The sequence below is a fragment of the Octodon degus genome, unplaced genomic scaffold, assembly GCF_000260255.1.
Source record: "Octodon degus isolate 3935 unplaced genomic scaffold, OctDeg1.0 scaffold00011, whole genome shotgun sequence".
In the NCBI taxonomy this organism is placed as follows: Eukaryota; Metazoa; Chordata; class Mammalia; order Rodentia; family Octodontidae; genus Octodon; species Octodon degus.
In genome coordinates, this window is record NW_004524587.1 from 13,059,145 (window position 1) to 13,078,612 (window position 19,468).

The following is a 19,468-nucleotide window of genomic DNA, read 5'->3' on the forward strand; positions in this document are numbered from 1 at the left end:
TGATGCTTTGCCAAGCCTGCTCTAAGTAGGTGCTCTAGACCACTGAGCCATCTCTCCAGCCCCTTCCTTTTGATATTAATCAGCCAACACTTAGTACCGGCTATATGCCAAGCACCATCATAGATGTGAGAAAGGCTGGAAAGATGAATAAACTCTGGTTCTGCCCTTGCTATGCTCAGTCTATCAATAATTCTTTTTTTTTTTTTTGGCACCGGGCATTGAACTCAGGCCCTTGCGTTTGCCAGGGAAGCACTTATTCTACTGAGCCATCTCCCAGGCCCCTTTTATTAATAATTCTAAGCACACTGGGAACTGATGTAGCAGAAAGTGGGTCTCTAGGAGTGGGACAGGGTCAACCACTGTTACTTACTTTAGAATCTTTATAATAAGTCATCATTTAATGCATAAGGTAGGGTAAGATGATTTCTTATCACTTGGAACTGAGTCTTACTTTAGTTTGAGTATCTCTTATCTGAAATACTTGAGCTAAACTGTTTTGGATTTCAGATTTTTTTTTTAATTTTAGAATAAGTATGTATAGCTAGAGATATAACTCAGTGGCACAGCACCTGCCTGGCAAGCACAAGGTCATAAGTTCGATTCCTGGTACAAAAAGAAAAAAAAAAAAAAAAAAGAGTAAGTGTATATACCCAATAAGTTATTTGGGGATGGAGGTCCAAGTCTAAATGTAAAATTCATTTATGTTTCACATAAACCTTATATACACAGCCAGAAAATAGTTCTGTATATGAAGCAAAGTTTCATGATGTGGGAATTTTCCAATTATGGCATTATGTTAGGGCTCAAAAAGTTTCAGATTTTGTATCTTTACATATCTACATCTATGGATATAGATATAGATATTATTTATTTATTTGGTATGTGGTCTCACTACACAGCTTGGACTCCTAGTGATCCTTCTGTCTCAGCCTGCCTCCTCAGCGCTGGGATTACAGGCATGCATCACCACCACCTAGTTTTGGTGGCCGGCACAGCACACCTGGGATTTCAGGGTCAGTGTGGCATGTGGTACCAGGAACTGAACCTAGATCCTTGCACTTGCCAGGCAGGTGCTTAGACCCCAAGCTATCTCCCCAGCCCCAGAGTTTGGAATATTTTGGATTAGGGATGTATAACCTGTAACAAAACTTTCAATTACACATATGAGACAAATGAAACTGAGAGAAGTTCCTGGTATATCTCCTCACTCTCAGTGCTAAGCAAGAAGAAGCAGCCAACATACAGCACCTCATGAACCACAGGGCCCAGCAGGAAGTCCAGGCGCTGGCACAGCTCTCCCAGGTTGGCTAAGCTGCTGGCCCTGTGGGCACCATCTGGATCTCTCACTCCCCTCAGGAAGGTATGGATCAAAGGATCTCGGTACTTTGAGACCATGTCCCCTACAGAGAAAGGAAGAAATTTAAAAACCTTTTAAACAGAATTTCACCTTCAGGAAGGAATGCTATCACTATGGTACATGGTATGATGTCTTACACTTTTCAAAGGACTGTATGACCATTAAAAATTATTCTGTGGAAGAATATTTCATGTTAAGGAAAATATTTATGATGTATGGTTTATAAAAAAGCAAGTAGAATCTCAGTTTTATTCTAGAAATATACACATGGAGATAAAAGACTGATGATATTCCCCATAATATTAGCAGCATTTACAGGGAAGTTTACAGAGAACTTTGAAAAATTACATATAAAAATATATATGCACACACATATAGGAAAATGTATATCATAACTACATAGCATAATAAATGTTCAGAAACCTGACATAACTGTCATTAGCCTATGGCCACATAAACAGCAACTAAGGCCCTCACGCGAGACCCCAGTCATAGCCCACTACTTTTCCTACATCATCACTACTTAGTTAAGCAAACTGAATGAAAAACAATCAAGATGAGACTTCTGAACAGCAGCAAATCAGCCTCTCTGAGGTATAGAATCCAGACACTAGCATATAACAATTTGGGGAAGAAGGATGGATTCCCTGGGACCCAGGAAGGATATGAAAGGAGAATCGAAGGCCACAAGGAAAGTGAACAGACACATCTCAATGTAGAAAGAGGGAGAGGCTAACTGCCCTTTCTCTTGATTCCTGGCTCATGGTGAGAGAGAGGAAGCTGGAATCTACAGAGACACAGCGAGGGTGAGTGACTCTAGAGGTCTCCAAGGAGAAACACACCAGCAGAATGGAGCACTGGATGTTGTGAGCTACAACAACTGGTGATGACTCCATTCCAAGTCCCCAGGAAGGGTACTTGGCCAATGCAATTTTAAGGAGGGGCCAAATGAACCCAGGACTCAGAGCACCCATAGGTTGGCTTTGTCTCAGGGCTTGCAGTGACTGGGTGAGGCACAACGGCAGGAGACATCCAGAGTCAGGGAGCTGAGGTCAGGCTGGCAAGAGATCCCTAGAGTGTTGTAGGTAACTCAAACCTCAATGCCACAACTTGACATCAGGATCAGCCTGAACTTCTATGGAGTTAGAAGCACCAGAACTGGCACCCTGCCCTAGTCCTATTGCAGCCTTGATAGGATTATCCAGCGCCCCATCCTAGTGTTACTACAGGCTTGCTAGGATCACATCCAGTTAGAACTGGACTCTGTCTGCCCCCTTTGTCTTATCAGTGACAGTAGAGACATGCCGCGAATTGGACACTACTGCAAAACTGTGGACCCAAAAGATAACCACATGCCTAAAATCACAGAGAAATCTCCTTTTTCTTCATTGTTTTAGTTTTCTTTTTAAGAGGAAAAAACCCACAAAATTTTAAAAGAATACAGTAGAGGAGGGTAACAATGGTTAATATATTGTATATTGTTATTTATAAATTAGTTACTTGGAGTATAAGATATTGGAATTTCATTGTCTAAACAATATTAGAACCCAAACTATTCTTTTCAATTAACTAAGAGAAATTAGTAATGTAATTACCTTAACTATCATATATTACACATGTGTACTTTTTATTTATTTATTTATTTTTTGCTTTTCCCTTGCTTTTCTCCATTCCCCCATCTCAGTTTCCTTTTCCTTTTGGAATTTCTTCCCATTTTACAATATCTATTGTACATTTTGGGATCTTCTTTACTCTTTTATCTTCTCATGCTAGGGAGACGATACCATGTTTACATGTGTGCATCTGATTTATTTCACTTATGAGTATGGTCTTGAGTTGCATCCATTTATCTATAAAAGGCTCCAATTTATCCTTCTTTTAAAAAAAGTATTTTACTTATTTATTTGGTACAGGGCCTCACTATGCACGTTGGACTCATAGTGATCCTCCTGTCTCAGCATCCCCAGCACTGGGATTACAGGTGTGTGCCACTGTGCCTGGTTTTAGTGGCCAGCATGGTGCAGGGCTGGTACACCATGCAATACTGGGAATCAAACCTGAGTCCTTGTGCTTGCCAGGCAGATGCTTAGACTGTTAAGCTATCTCCTCAGCCCCAATTTATCCTTCTTTATGGCAGAGTATTTCTTCATTATATAAAAAGACCACATCTTTTTTATCCATGCCTTGGCTGATAGGCATTTAGGTTGTTTTCAAGATGTAGCTATTATAAACTGTGCTGCTAACATGGGTACACATATATCTCTGTGATTGTTTTAGCTTTTTGTTTTGTTTAGTTCTTGTTTTTTCCTTCTTTCTTTCCTTCCTGTCTTCCTCACCAGTTTCCTCAAGCTTGGGTAATCTTCCCTTTTTCTTTAGCCTTGCTTCTAATCTCTTTTACTTCTTTTATTTCTCTATTTTTTCCTCTAACCACCTCCTCCTTCTCTTCCTCCTCCTCCTCCTTGAAAGAAAAATTGCTTTTATTATTATTTTTAATTTATTTTATTTAATTTAGAAATTCAGTCTTTACTTCTACGACTACCATGGATCACCATGTATCAGTGGACAATGCCCACCTCCCTCACTAAATGCTGTAGAGCCTTGTCCCATTGGTACTGTCCAGAAGCCATGTGGAAGTGTATGGAGTACATGTGTGGGACATCTGCTCAAAAAGAAGTCCTCTTGTGCTCCTTGTCACAGTGACCCTAAATTCCTGTTCAGTGTGCTGTAAACAGAGAAGCCATTCTTCAGGCCACCTGCTCTGAGCATACCCACACTCTTATTACTTCTAAATCTTCTTTCTTGAGAATAAAATTGCTCTACTTAGAAAAAAATACTTATTGTATATGTTTTTTGATTTGTTTGATTTATACTTATTTACATAACTATAAATCTTGTACCTATGGTTAGAAATGTAAATTAAGAGTTACCATAGTTTGTCATTTTCTAATTTAGCCAAAGTGACATAGTTGTGATCGGCTATTTTTCCTTACATGCCAATATCAAGATTATCCTGGGTTCAAAAACAATATCATAATCCAGTGTCAAAGAACTGGGTGCTAGGGACTGGGAATATAGCTCAGTAACACAGTGCCTTCCTGTCAAGCACAAGATCATGAGTTGGATTCCCAGTAAAACAAAACAAAGCAAACAAATGAAAAAGCCCACCCCAAAACAACAACAACAAAAACTGGGTGCTAGGCCAAAAGGGTGGCATCTTCTCATCCCTAATAAATTGAGGAGGCAAGACCTTGGGACAGATAAACCAAAAGCCAGCTATACCTAGCAGACATCTCTAAAAAGTAGTCATTTCCTAAGGAGATCTCAATACTATTAACAAAGCTACTTATTGTAGGCAATTTATAAGCATCAATGTAGAAAACACATTTTAAAAAACAGAAAATGGGAAGACAGAAGCAAGAGGAAACCCTTGGCTCAGCCAAGGCAAATCAAGGGGCACCGAGGTGCAAGAAATTAAAAGCCACCCAGCTGAAATTTCTGAAATGGTAGCAACAAAAGTAACAAAGCAGATGAACAAATCTGTAGGAAAAAAAAGTCAGAAATAATTTCACAGATAACTAAAGAGATAATAACCATAACGAAGGACATGCTTAGTGAATCTAAAGTAGATACAGATTAAAAAAAAAATACAGGGGCCAAGGAGATGGCTCAGTAGAAAAGCACTTCCCTGGTAAGCACAAGGATCTGAATTCAATCCCCGGTTCTGGAAAAAAAAAATACAGGAGCTTAGGAAAAGTGATAGAAACCATGAATGCATAACATAGGAAAGAAATAGACTCCATGAAATCTGGATTCAACCAGATATCTAGGAGATTAAAAATTCTACTGAAAGTATATGCAGCAGAATCAACCAATGTGAGAGTAGAATATCAGATCCAGAGACATTGGTGGTTAGTGATTATCCAATGAAATATTTATTAAAATAGCAAAGGACTACATAAAATCAATCCAACAGCAGCTGGATGATACAAAGAAGAATAACATAAGATTGATTAGAATCAATGAAAAAAATCAAAAGAGAGCACAATGGACATAAGAAACCTGTTCCCAGAAGTAGAGGCAGCTAACTTCTCAAACATGGAGAAAGAATTCAACATACAGGTAAGTGTGACATACAGAATTCCAAGAAGCCATGGTGTGAAAGGAAAAAAAACAAAAACAAACAAACAAACAAAAAAAACCTACACAAAGGCATATGATAGTCAAGATTCCAGAAATTCATCATAAGAACAAAATAGCAAAAGTTGTTACAAAAAGAAACAACATACAAAGAAAAGCCCAGCTGACTTTTTAACCCAACCACTTATATCAAGGAGAACTGAGTAACGTATTTCAAGACCTAAAAGAAAACAACCTCAAAACCAGATTGATGTACTCCCCAAGATTACCTTTCAAAATTGATGGAGAAAAAAGATACTTCCATGATAAAGGACACCCGAAGAAATTTATGACCACCAGAGCAGCACTTCAAAATGTTCTGAAAGCTATTCTGGAAGAAGAAATGAGGATAACAAATCCATAAAGCCCAGCAGAATGAATACACCAGTGAAGGCAAGCAATTAAACAGAGGGGAAAGAAAAGATATCAACAAGAGGAAACTGCTATGATAAGGATAAATCAATACATATCAGTTATAACCATCAATGTAAATGGTCTCAATTTAACAATCAAAAGAAATAGGTTGTCAGAATGGATAAAGATGTAAGAACCAACAATATGCTGCTGCATATAAGAAAAACATTTAATTTAAAAAAGAAATTCATATACTGAAAGTTAAAGATGGAAAACAATACCCCATGGGACAAAAACTTGGAAAAATGCAAGGGTAGCCATTCTATTTGTACCCAGAGTGCATTTCAAGGCAAGTCTTATTAGAAGAGACAAAGAAGATCACTATATACTTGTTAAGGGAAAAATCCAAGATTATATAACAATCATAAATGTACAAGAACCAAATAACAGCACACCTAACTATATCAAACAAACCTTAATGGGTAAGACTAATCAAATAAACACTAATGCAATTTTAATGGAGAATCTCAATATTCACTGTCACAAATAGATCAAATTGACCACAAAACAAAACAAAACAAAATACACAAAAGAAGTATTAGAGTCGAACCAAACCTTCGAACAAATGGACTTAGTAGATATCTACAGATTATCCCATCCCACAACAATGGAATACACATTGTTCTCAACTGTACTAGGACCTTCTTCAACACAGATCACATACTAGGTCATAGATCATGCTTAAGTAAATGCAAAGGGATTGAAATTAACTCATGTATATTATCAGATCATAGTGCAATAAAGTTAGAAATCAATGGCAAAAGAAACTACAAAAACTGAATTAACATATGGAAATTAAATAACACATTAAATAACAACCAATGGTTCACATATGAAATTAAAGAACAAATTAGACAGTTTCTAAAAGTAAACAATAATGCCAATATGACATACCAAAACTTGTGGGGGGCAATGAAAGCAGGCATATAAGGGAAAATTTATACATCAAACATTAGAAAAACAGAATGAGGGCTGGTGAGATAGCTCCGTGGACTATGCACCTGCTTAGGCAAGCACAGGGTCTGGGATTCAATCCCTGGCATCACAGGCTGGACCAGCCTTGCCCCTGAGGCACTGAGCCAGCCACTGAGGCCAGGCATGGTGGTGCACGCCTATAATACCAGTACTGGGGAAGCTGAAAACAGGAGAATCACTATGACTCTGAGCTGCATAGTGAGACCCTGTACCACATACATTAAAAAAAAAAGAAAAAAAAAAAACCAGAATGAGCTAAGCTAAATAACAACATTGAAGCACAAACTTCTAGAAAAAGAAGAACAAATTCAACCCAAAGCATGTGTGAGGGAAGAAATGATAAAGATCAAAGCAAAAACTAATAGAAAACCATATAAGGAATCAATGAATTGAAAAGTTGGTTCTTTGAAAGGTTTAAATAAAACTGACAAATCCTTACCAAAAAAGGGAAAGAGCCAAGTGTGGGGGCGCACGCCCTTGGGAAGCTGAGGCCGGAGGATTGCCATGAGTAGAGGCCAGCCTGCACTACTTAGTGAGCTTGGTGAGTTCAAGGCCAGGCTAAACTACATAGTGAGACCCTGTCTCAAAAAATACTCTGCATCCTAAATTGCCAGTAAAACAGACCTTCAATTATTTTAATGCAAGTAGGAACATGAAGTTGGGGCAGCAGCTTAACTTAAGGCATCTGAATCATGGGGCCCTTCCGGAAGGGCTTCCCTTCCCTCCCCTTCCAGGAGCAGCAAGCAGGTCCCTATGAATTCTGCTCAAGGTGCAACGCCATGGGAGCAGCAACCCTGAGTCATGTCACTTGTGTCATTTCCTCAAAGCAGCTGGGAGCTGTGGTGTTTCTTCTGCTAGGATTGCTCTGGGCTGAGGCCTCCTGAGGCCATGGTGGACGTGAGTGTGGAACCCCCATGTCACACTCCCTTTGCCTGTGGCCTGAGTGGCATGGAATGCACTTTCCAGTTGCAGGTAATTGGGGCATTAGGGATGGGCTCTCATGTCACTGGCTGTCTCATTGTGTGCCAAGGGCACAGGGCTCTTCCCATAGCTGCACACAGACCATGTGGTGGTATCAGAAAGGTCAATCCCACTGCCACCAAAGCAAGCTATACTTGGGGCCATTTGTTGCAAGAGGGAGAAGCAGCAAGGCTGCGCCAGGCCCCTCGCCCTGCATGCGCAACCCCGCAGTGACTGATCTGTGTGTTTACACGGTGTAAGCTCTCCACGTGTTTCCTTTAGACTAGACGTACCCTGTATCAAGATCCTTATAACTGCTGTGTAATCAATACAATGCCTATACTGCTGCTTTTAAGAAACCAAATACCATGCTGACAGGGCTGTTTGTTTAATAGGGTATTTAAAACCAGTACACTTAACACACTAAGTGAATAAAGATGTAGCTGAACTGTCTGGGGGAAAAATCTATTAGTAATAAAATGGGTGAAAAAACAATGGATCCTGTAGAAACCCAGAAGACCATCAGTTCCTACTTTGAGAACCTCTACACTATTAAGATGGAAAATGCAGAAGACATGGACATGAGCAGCTTTCTCGATATATACCAAAACTGAATCAAGAAGATATAGCACATGCCTGTAATCCCAGCACTCAGGAGATTGAGGCAGGAGAATTACCATGAGCTTGAGATCAGCCTGGGTTACATAAGTGAGATCAAGGCTGGCCTGAACTATGAGAGTTTGTTTCAAAACATAACAAAACCAAAACAAGAAGATATAAAAATTTTAAATAACCCAGTATCAGTCTGTGAAATTAAAGATGTAATTTAAAAACTACCAACAAAGAAAAGCCCATGTTCTGATGCATTCATTGCTGAATTCTACAAGAAATTTAGAGAAGGTCTAATGCCACTACTCCTCAAACTCTTTAATGAAAGAGAAGCAATATGCCAAACTCACTCCTAGAAGCAACCATTACCCCGATACCAAATCCAGAAGAGAATCCAAACAAAACAGAGAACTATAGGCCAATCTCCCTAAAGAACATTGATACAAAATCTTCAATAAGATACTGGCAAACAGAATGCAGCATATCATCAAGATGATGATGATGATGATGATGATGATGATGATGATGATGATACTGATTTGTGATACAGAGTCTTGCTATGCAGTTCAAACTCATAGTGATTCTCCTGTTTTAGCCTCCCCTGTGCTGGGATTACAGGCGTGCACCCAGTCCCAGTTTTGGGCAACATGGTACACACAGAGCCAGCGCAGGCACAGCATGTGGTACTAAGGATTGAAATGGGGACCTTGCACTTGGCAGGCAGGCGCTTAGGCTGCCGAACTATTTCCCCAGCCCCCATCAAGTAGATTATACACCATGACTAAGTAGGATCTGGTCCTAGGATGTGGGGATGGTTCAACAAATCAATAGTTGTAATGCACCCCATGAACTAAGGACAAAAACTACATGATTGGGCTAGCCAGATAGCTCAGTGGACTAAAGAGCCTGCTGAAGCAGAGTGCAACAGCCGGGGTTCTGATCCCAGGCCTGCCATGCCGGCCCCACCCCCAGGGCACTCTGAGACAGCAACTGAGCCTGGGCTTGGTGGTGCATGCCTGTAATCCCAGCGCTTGGGAGGCTGAAAACAGGGGAATCACTACAAGTCTGATCTATGTAGTGAGACACTGTAGACCCTGCAGACCCTGTACCAAATACATTTAAAAAAACCCAAAAACCTACATGATCATCTCCATAGATGCAGAAAAAGCATCTGACAAAGTTCAACAGCCATCCATGATGAAAACCCTACAGAAACTGCAATAAAAGGTCTTTATCTAAATCTGATAAAAGCCATCTATGACAAACCAACATCCCACATTATACTAAATGGTCAAACACTGAAAGATTTCACTCTAACATTAGGAATAAGACAAGGATTCTCACTATCATCATTCCCATTCAATACAGTTCTGGAAACATTAGGTAGAGTAATTAGACAAGGGAAAGAAAGAAAAGGAATAAGGATAGGAAAAGAACTCAAATGATCCTTATTTGTGGATGACAGGATATTCCACATAGAAGACCCCAAAAACCGCACTAAAAGATTTCTAGACTTAATAATCAAATTCACTAGCATAGCAGGACACAAAGTCAACACTCAAAATCAATAGCATTCCTGGACACAAAAAACAAACTCACTGAGAAAGAAATTAGGGAAATAACATTTTTTATAACAGCATCAAGAAAAACGAAATGCATAGGAATCAACTTAACAAAGGAAGTAAAAAAAATTTTACATTGAAAACTATAGTGCTCTGAAAAAGGAGAGCAAAAGGTATTACCAGAAAATGCAAAGATATCCCATGTTCAGAGTATCACAATCCCTGCTTTAAAAAAATTATACTACAAAGCTAAAAACAATACGGTACTGGCAAACAAAGACCCAAATATCAATAGGACAGAATAGAAGATGTAGAAGCAACTCTCAACACACTCAGCTACCTTATCTTTCACAAAAAGGCAAATACTTTACTGGAAGAAAGTTTCTTTAATAAATGGTGCTGGGAAAACTGGCTTACCACATGCTGAAGATTAAACCTAAACCCATAACTCTCACCACACACTAAATTAAAATTGAAATGGGGGCCGGGGAGATGGCTCAGTGGAGTAAGTGCTTCCCTGGCAAGAGCAAGGGCCTGAGTTCAATCTCCAGTTCCGCAAAAAAATAAATAAATAAATAAATAAATAAATAAAAATTTAAAAAATTGAAATGGATGAAATATTTGAATATAAAAACAGTACCAATCTGCTGGAAGGAAGACTGAAGACCTACAAGTCTTAAAGACCTACAAGTAGGCAAAGACTTTGTGAACTAAACCCTGATTGTACAAGAAATGTTACAAAGATCAATAACTGGGATCTCATCATACTAAAAAGCTTTTGCACAGCAAAGGAAACCACCAGCAGAATGGAGTGACAACCCACAGAATAGGAAAAAATTTTTTCTATCCCTCAAACAAAATAGTGCTATCTAGAATATATAAAAACTCCAAAAAATTAGACTCCCCCAAATTTAAAGACCCTATCCCAAAATGGCACCTCCAATGAACAGACACCTCTCTGATGAAGAAGTACAAACAGCAAATAAATACATGAAAAAATGTTCAACATTACTGGTTATTGAGAAATGCAATTTAGATTTTTTTTTTTTTTAAATGGAACTAGGGATTGAACTCAGGACCTTGCACTTGCCAGGCAAGCACTTATTCCATTGAGCTATCTCCCCAGCCCTGAGAAATGCAATTTAAAACACTGAGATTTCATCTCACTCCAGAAGAAGCTATTCATTATCAAGAGATCAACCAATAACAAAGGCTGGTGAGGCTCTGAGGAAAAAAGAACCTTCATCACTGTTAGAGGACTGTAAATTGGTACAATTCCTCAAAAAAACTAAAATGAGAGGATTCTATTTGACCCGGCTATTTTCCTTCTTGGTATCTTCCTGAAAATCCACGATACCACAGCGATATATGCACATCATGTTTATAGCAGCACAGCTTGTGATAGGTAAATCTTAGAAACAGCACAGATGCCTATCAACCAATAAACGGATAAAGATGTTCATATATATATATATGAATTATTCCTTTGCCATAAAGGATACTTTTAAACTTCTTACCTGACCTACTAGCAGCATACTGTGAAGAGTGTAACCTTTTTAACATACTTTTCCCCTTAATTTCTAGGTACACTAGGTTTTTCTCCTTCTTGATCCATCATTCCTTTCTCATTTCCACTGCTGATTCCTCTTCTCCCAGTCTCTCAATGTTGAAGGGTCCAACTCTGCCCTTGGTTCCTGTTTCTGCTTGTGCTCACTTCATTTATTACCATATCTCATAGTCTCAAGGCTTTAGATTTATATAACTAAGCATGATGGTTGTAGTGGATTTCTAACTGGTGGTCAACCTTGTACTTGTGGGGCATGCGGTTTTGTTCTGTTTTGCCCCCAAGGTCAGGAACACAATGTACCTTCCATATAATATAAGAAAAAGATGAAGGGCTACTATCTCCAAAGTGCTCCTACCTCCTAATATAAGTACTCTGCAGTCCTGAGAGTCACCCTCTGCTTTCCCACCATCAAAATACACTGCCGAAATGGAATCAACAGTGACTTAGCCAAAGCCTATTTTCAGAACAGAAAAGAGAAGGCTTTAACCTTAAAGAAATGCATACACTTTGACTCAGTCTTTGCATTTTTTTAGTATCTATCATAGAGGCATAATACATATGCAATATATATATGCATGAAGATACCTGCATAAATATTTCACTGCAGGTCAGGCATGGTAGTGCATGCCAGTAATCTCAGAACTATGGGAGGCTGAGGCATGAGGACTGCAAGTTTGAAACCACCCTGGGCAATTTAGCAACTTAGTGAGACCCTTTCTCAAAATTAAAAAAAAGACTGAAGATATAGCTCAGACACAGGGTTCAGTAACAATTACAGGGGGAGGGGGAAAGATTTCAATGCTGAATTATAATACTGAAAAATGAGAAATAAAGTAAATATTAACAAGTATGGAAATGTTAAATAACTGTAGTGTATCATATTATTGAATACTATATAAAATTATTAAAAAGAATGACCGAATTATATGCCCTGTCATTGAAAGTTCTCAATACCTTAAAGAAACATACAAAACTGCTATATTCTTATTTTATTTATATATGTAAAAATACACACAAACTTCTCTCACTATTGATAAACCAAACTTACAGGTTTAAATATGTACATTAACTATATCAAGGAACAGAAAAAGAAAGAATATACACTAAAATAGAAATACTAAAGAATTTGTGTGGAGAACAAATAGAGCTGGGGTAAACTTGGGCTGTCTGACACTCAGCTCTTAGGCCAAACTGCATTTAAGATATTTCCAGGGCTGGGGATGTGTTGCTCTGTGGTAAAGAACTTGCTTAGTGGGAATAAGGCCTTGGGTTCAATACCTAGCATGGCAAAAAACCCAAAAAACAAAAGCACCCCCACAAAAACCCACACACATCTCCAATTAAAGGAAAACAAACAATAGACTTATTTATTTATTTATTTATTTATTTATTTATTTATTTGGTACAGGATCCTGCTATGCAGCTTAGACTAGAAGTGATCCTCCTATCTCAGATTCCCCAGCACTATAACTGCAGGCGTGCACCACCACACATAGTTTCCAGGTGGTGCAGTGCACCATTCGGTACCGGGGATAGAACCTAGGTCCTTGCACTTGTCATGCAAGGAGCTATCTCTCCAGCCCTTTCTTACTTTTCTTGTGCTACTTTCCCTTTCTGGAATTAGGAATGGGTTTATTCATTCTGCATTGTGAAAAAACAGGTAAATGAGTCAAGAGATCTGTGTTCTAGATTCGACTCTGCTGCAAACTAGCTGTATGACGCTGGCAGTCACTTCACCTGGCTAGTCCAATGGAGATGAGTCACTTAGACAAGATGATCTCTCTGGCCCTTCCAAATCTAAGCCTGGGATGAATCACTTTTGGTTTAGTCATGGGGAAATAAGGTAAAGGAGACCCAGGAAGGAAGAAAAGGCACACATTTATGAAACTTGGGGCAAACCGTTTCATGGTTAAAGGAAGAAGGTTCCCTGTTGGCGAGGAAGTCACAGAAAAGTCAAAGGTTTAGAAACTCATACTGAGGGGAAATTCCAAGTTGGGCAAGAACACAGAAACCATTAAGTTTAATTTTTTCCCTCCAGTACCAGGGATCAAACTCAGGACCTCACATTTGCCAGGCAGGTACTTAAGACACTGAGCTATCTCCCAAGCCCGAGAAGCTTAGTTTAATAATGTAGAGATTTATTTATTTATTTATTTAAATGTAGAGATTTAAAAAGAGATGGCACAGAAAAGGCATACTAAACTATTCTTTTTTGGCAATGCTAAGGGTCACTGTCATGGCTTCAGGCATGTTTCATAAGCTTACTATCACTGAGCTACACCCCCAGCCTGATTGATTGACTGATTGATTGATGACTGACTGATTGTACCAGGGATCAAACTCAGGACCTCGCACTTGCCAGGCAGGTGCTGATACCACTGAGCTTTATATCCACAGCTTACATTTAAAAAATTTTCCTCATCCAGCCAATATTTTAATAATCCACAATATAAATTAATATATAGAAGGTGCTTTTATAACACATTACCAACTAAAATAAGCCATCATATACTTTTCAAAAACATGTTCCTTGACTCCTAACCTCTGTTCTTTAGAATTACCTTGGCTGCAGCCAATAAGTCATCCTTCTTAATGATTCCACACTTACTCTCACAAGTATTTATCCTGGTCTCTTCCCATAACCGATGAATAAACATCAGTTAGTAGTTCAAATGAACCAGGATGTCATGCATGTCTCCAGACAAGGTGGGGCTTTTGTCACTTGAAAACGTGTTAGCTTTGTGCTTTATGTGTTTCCTCTGAGAGAGTGTGAACAAGTGTGCCAGCCCCTGCCCCCAGGCACCTGCCTCCTGGGCTTTCAAGAAGCTTGGAGCAGTGCAAGAGCTCAGGGAAGCTAGGTTAGGAAGGATGCACCAGGCCCTGTATCATCTCTTCAGTCTCACAGACTACAGCTCCAGAGTTTGAACCTGCTGCCAAGGCTATGTGTCAGCCCCTGGAAGTAACCCATTGTTTCCTTAAAATGAGTGTCCATCTAACTACAAGGTCCACTAATCCATTCAAGACTGGCCTAAAAGCAAAAGGTGACAGAGAACATCTCAAGACCATTCCCTGTCCTTGGTCTGTTGGCTCTATGACCACATGCTACTTGTATGTATTTAGTAAAGGGTCTACAGTCTACAGGGTCTCATTACGTAGATCAGACTCATAGTAATCCTCTTGTTTTCATCCTCCCAAGTGCTGGGATTACAGGCACATGCCACCATGACCAGCTTCTATGGCTGGCATGGTATACCCAGGATTCCAGGCCTGCACTGCATGTGGTATTGGGTATTGAGCCCGGGTCCTTGAGTTTGCCAGGTAGGCACTTAGACCCCCAAGCTATCTCCCCAGTCCCTAGATGCTACTTTTATTTTCCAGTATTGGACTGGAAGAGATGGATACTCCCCACATCCACTCTGTGTATCTTGTGGGTTCCTGCCATCACGTTATCTGCAGACTGGATTTCATTCATGTGTGCTAGATCTGTCACACCACTGATTAAAATTGCTCTTCTTAGGGATTCACAGCTTTACAGTTTAGGGGCTCTGCTAGCCTCTAATAACCTTTCCTCTTCCTTGCTTCCACCATCCTGTGTAGCTGGGATATTAATAGTACTCTATGTTATACCCCAGTCTCCAGGGAGGAGCCAATCTGACCTGGTCTCTATGAAAAATAAAATGAACAGATAGCCAGAGAACACAGCGTCTAGGGTATTTGACACAGGCATTGAATTTAAAGCTGCTTTATTAGGGGTTCTCATTTGGTCTTTAGGCATCTTTGCATACTTTATTATGTATCTGTTATGGTTTGTTTCTAGATGATCCCCCAAAGCCTTGTGCAGTCACGGAGCAATCTTCTACAGTTTGTGATTTATTCCTGGTCCAATGCTAGGATTATGGGTGTGAGCCTGGGGTGCGTAGCCTGCATGCAATGTAAGGGAGGGAAAGAGGCTTGTTCTCTCACTCCTTTTTGCTCTTATTGCATTTGCAGTTTTCCTCTGCCATGAACTGTTGCCTTTTGCCATGGAGCCAGCGGAGTATGGATTGAGACCTCCAGAAACTGTGATCTAAATAAATCTTTTCTTCCTTAATTCTGGGTGTCAGGTATTTTGTCCCAGCAATGACAACAAAGTACCAAAAGTCTCATTGGCATTCCATTCTTCTTTGAAAAGTACACTCTTGTTTTGTTGGACAGCCTGCTTCTATCAACCCTTCTTGCACAATTCTAGCCAAGCTCTTCATTGGTCTAAGTGAATTATGCTGGGCATGTCCTTTTGCTTTAAATGGTTTAGGCATATGCATACGACCCAGTTCTAGACAATGAAGTGTAAGGGGAAGTTTTTTTTTTTTTTTTAATTTTATTTATTTATTTATTTATTTATGTCTGTGTGTGTGTGACCAGCTCAGCCCACCAGGGGGCGGGGCTGGCTGGCATGTGGTGCTGAGGGATTGAACTGTGGTCCTAGTGCTTTGCTAAGCTTGTTCTAAGTAGGTGCTCTAGACCACTGAGCCATCTCGCCAGCCCCAGGGGAAGTTTTTAGAAGACTGAGAAAAGTCATACAAGGATAAAAGAGTTAATCATTGCCTTAGAGTTGTGACAGTCAGCTTAAAGCCACCAGGGACTAGAGGAGAAGGCCATGAATTGAGGATCACAGAGAAGAAAGATGGGGGGGAAATGGGTCTTGAGTAATGTGAATGAGGTGAAGAATTTGCTATCTTGAACTTATTGCTGTGTGTGATCATTCATCTCTTTTTAAGAATAGACTCAGGAATTTCTGTCTCTTACAGCCAAGAGCATTCTGATACAATATGAAAACTAGAATGCTCTTAAAGTTTCAGAGAACTCCTATGTCAGTTCTATGATTTAGATTTGACAAAATGAAAGACTCTAACAATACATATTTTTCCAATTACTCAAAAATCAAAGGACTGGGGGGATGGCTCAGTAGAATAAGCATTTGCCTGGCAAGCACAAAGGCCTGAGTTCAATCCCTGGTTCCGGAAAAAAAAAAATCAATATTATAACCAATGCACACCAGAAAAAAATTAAACTACATAATTTTATTTTTCCTAATTATAATTTTAACTGGGACAATAACGTGGCATAAATGACTCTTGGCATATATACATACAATCAGCACGTATACATATGATTTTCCCAAATAGCTAAGTCATCTTTATATATCTCCCAACTTACATAAAAAGAAATAAAAGAGGTGAGTAATGCGTAAATACAGCACATTTACTCAATGTACAATTCAAATTGGATAAGAAGTGAATAAAATTTCCCCATAAGGTCACCACTGAACCTAACTACTGAATTTGACTGGTTCTCATCCACTTTGGTTTGCGACCAGAATCGCAGAAAAAAGTTGGTAAACCAAGGCATTCCTGTATTTAGAGCAGTAGTTTATATAAAGAGGTCATATGCTGAGTATGTTTTCCAACTACTTGTTAGCCATGTATATATGAATTAAAACCAGAGATCTTGGGATGCCCATTACTACTTCTTAATTAACAAAAGCAGCAAAGCAACTATTATCCCATGCAGGAGTTTCTTCCTACTTTTTTTCTTCCTTCCTTCCCTTTTCTTTCCATTTCTGTCTCTCTGTATTTTTCTTTATCCAGATGAAATAGTCCTATTACTTCAGTACATCAGCTGAACTTTATGGCTGAAACAGAGACATAGGGAAGGGGGACCAAAAGATGGAGGAAAGAGAGGAAGGAAGGGGAGGGGAAAGGGATAGGAAGGAATTAAAGTGTGTTACGTAACCACTATGTATTGCACACTTGTATTGATAGAAAATTTTAAATAAAAATTCTATTTGAGAATGATAATCAACATTTTATATGACTAAAAAAATAAATTTATTGCTAGTCTGAATCGCCATATTCCAAGATATTTTTCAAACATTCTGTCTGAAAGATGGCATATATTTGCCCTGTAACAGAGACAAATATTTATTACTATCCTGTTGTCACCTTATCTGTATATATGGATTTTATTTTAAAAAATGCTATTGAGCTATTGGGAGACTGAGGCAGAAGGATTGCTAGTTCGAGCAAAACCCTGTCTCAAAATAAAAAAGTAAAACGGTCTGGGGATGTAGCTCAGTGGGACAGCCCTGGGGTTAATCCCCAGTACTGGAAATAAAAAGTATTAATTTCCCAATTCTCTAAACTTAATTTTCACAAAGTAATCCCCAAAGACCATATTTAGACAATGATACTCAGGAAACTAAAGTTGCAGAGACCATCCTCTTTCCTCAAAGCACTTTGAAACAGCTTCAGGGAAATGAACAGAGTAAATCTTAGCCTACTTTTAGAAACCTGAGTAGATCACAGTCAGCGGGATTTATCATAGTTTAACTGTAATGACTTTTACTTTGTGCAATGATAATAAAAAAACCTGGCTATTTGCATCTTCAAATGTTCTTAGGAAGTCAGTAATAATCAGTCTTACTGAGAAACAAACAGCTGTGTGTTCAAGGAAACCAGGAAAGGATCTAGATTTGTTTGAACAAGTTTGATAAAAATGAGTTGCTTAAGAAGGTTAAAAAAAAAAAAATCAAATACATAGCAAAAAGAAAAGGTTGAAAGAAATGTAACCTACATATGACTTGCCTTCATAGTATTGTGGAAAAGATTCTTCTAACAAATCATCCTTACTTCTAGAAAACTAGAGGTAGCAAATATTATGAAAGCAGGAAGATGGAAACTCTTCTTTTGGGGGAAGAGTTTCCGGAGCAGGTGAAATCTTACACATAGCACTGGGTGTGGGTGGGTACTGGGTATTGAACCCTGGTTCTCTTTCATGTTAAGCAAGTTCTCTACCACTGAACTGCACAGCAGGCCCCATAAATCTAATCTTGAAGAATAGTAGAGATTTTTATAGAGGCAGACAGGAGGAAGAGTATTCCAGGGAGATGGAGCTGTGTTTGCAGAGATGTGGGTACAGGGTGGTGGTAAAGAGACAAGAAGATAAATGGCACACTTAGAAAATACCAGCAGTAACAGCTGACTGCAACAAAGGGTATGATGAGAGGCGAATGATAAATAGGATGAAAAATGGGCTCAAGTGACAAAGAATATGAAGTTAAAGATCTGAACAATGGGAAACTGGTACTGTTTTTTTGTTTGTTTGTTTTTGTACTGTGGGTTTAACCCAGGACTTTACCCATGCTAGGCAAGTGCTCTACTACTAAGCTACCTCCCCAGCCCAAATGAGAGGAAGTGGGATGAGTCTGATGAATTAGAATTTATGGATATGTTCAGTGACGATGGAAGCCTTTTTCCCTTTGGTCAGAATGAAGTTTGTGCTGGGCGTGGAGGCAGACACCTGTAATCCCAGCACCCTGGAGGCTGAAGCAGGATGATCATTGCAAGTTCGAGACCAGCCTGGGCTACAAAGTGAGCTCCAGGCCAGCCTGAACTGCACAGTGAGACCTTGTCTCAAAAGGACAAAAAAAAAAGTTTATATGAGAAACCTCAATGATTAATTTCAGGTGCATCACTTCTCCTTCAATACCTTTAGTGTACCCTTACTCTTCTAAGTATAAAGTAATTGTACTTTTACAACAGAAGAGTATGATAATCTTTTAGAAATCAAATTTCTGTTCACTGACACAAATAGTACTGGGGATTTTTCTACTTCATGAAGAAAACACACAGAATGATAAGATGGATATAATGATTGAAAACTTCTTAGGTATTCTGGCAAGAGATCTACAGATTCAATGCAATCCCTATCAAGATTCTAACTGCCCCTCTTTTCGGTTGTTTATGGAGAAATGGGCAAGCTGATCCTAAAATTCATTTAAGAATGCAAGGGAGCCGGGGAGATGGCTCA

The 19,468-nt window shown here is 39.2% G+C and overlaps 1 protein-coding gene, 1 non-coding gene and 1 pseudogene across 2 annotated transcripts in view; 1 reads left to right on the plus strand and 2 right to left on the minus strand.

Annotated features, from left to right (window-relative positions):
• Nucleotides 1–19,468, minus strand: part of Tango6 (transport and golgi organization 6 homolog) — a 253,744-nt gene that overhangs the window by 75,478 nt on the left and 158,798 nt on the right. Inside the window, exon 14 of the mRNA XM_004626015.2 lies at nt 1,249–1,400. Within this exon, the coding sequence (XP_004626072.1) occupies nt 1,249–1,400 (152 nt within the window). The remainder of the gene's footprint in view (nt 1–1,248; nt 1,401–19,468) is intronic.
• On the minus strand, nt 4,004–4,128 carry LOC111815143. Its single transcript, XR_002819926.1, has one exon. It is a non-coding gene; the product is annotated as a small nucleolar RNA SNORA11 (small nucleolar RNA).
• The window catches only part of LOC105741409, a 40,384-nt pseudogene continuing 26,317 nt past the window's right edge, over nt 5,402–19,468 (plus strand).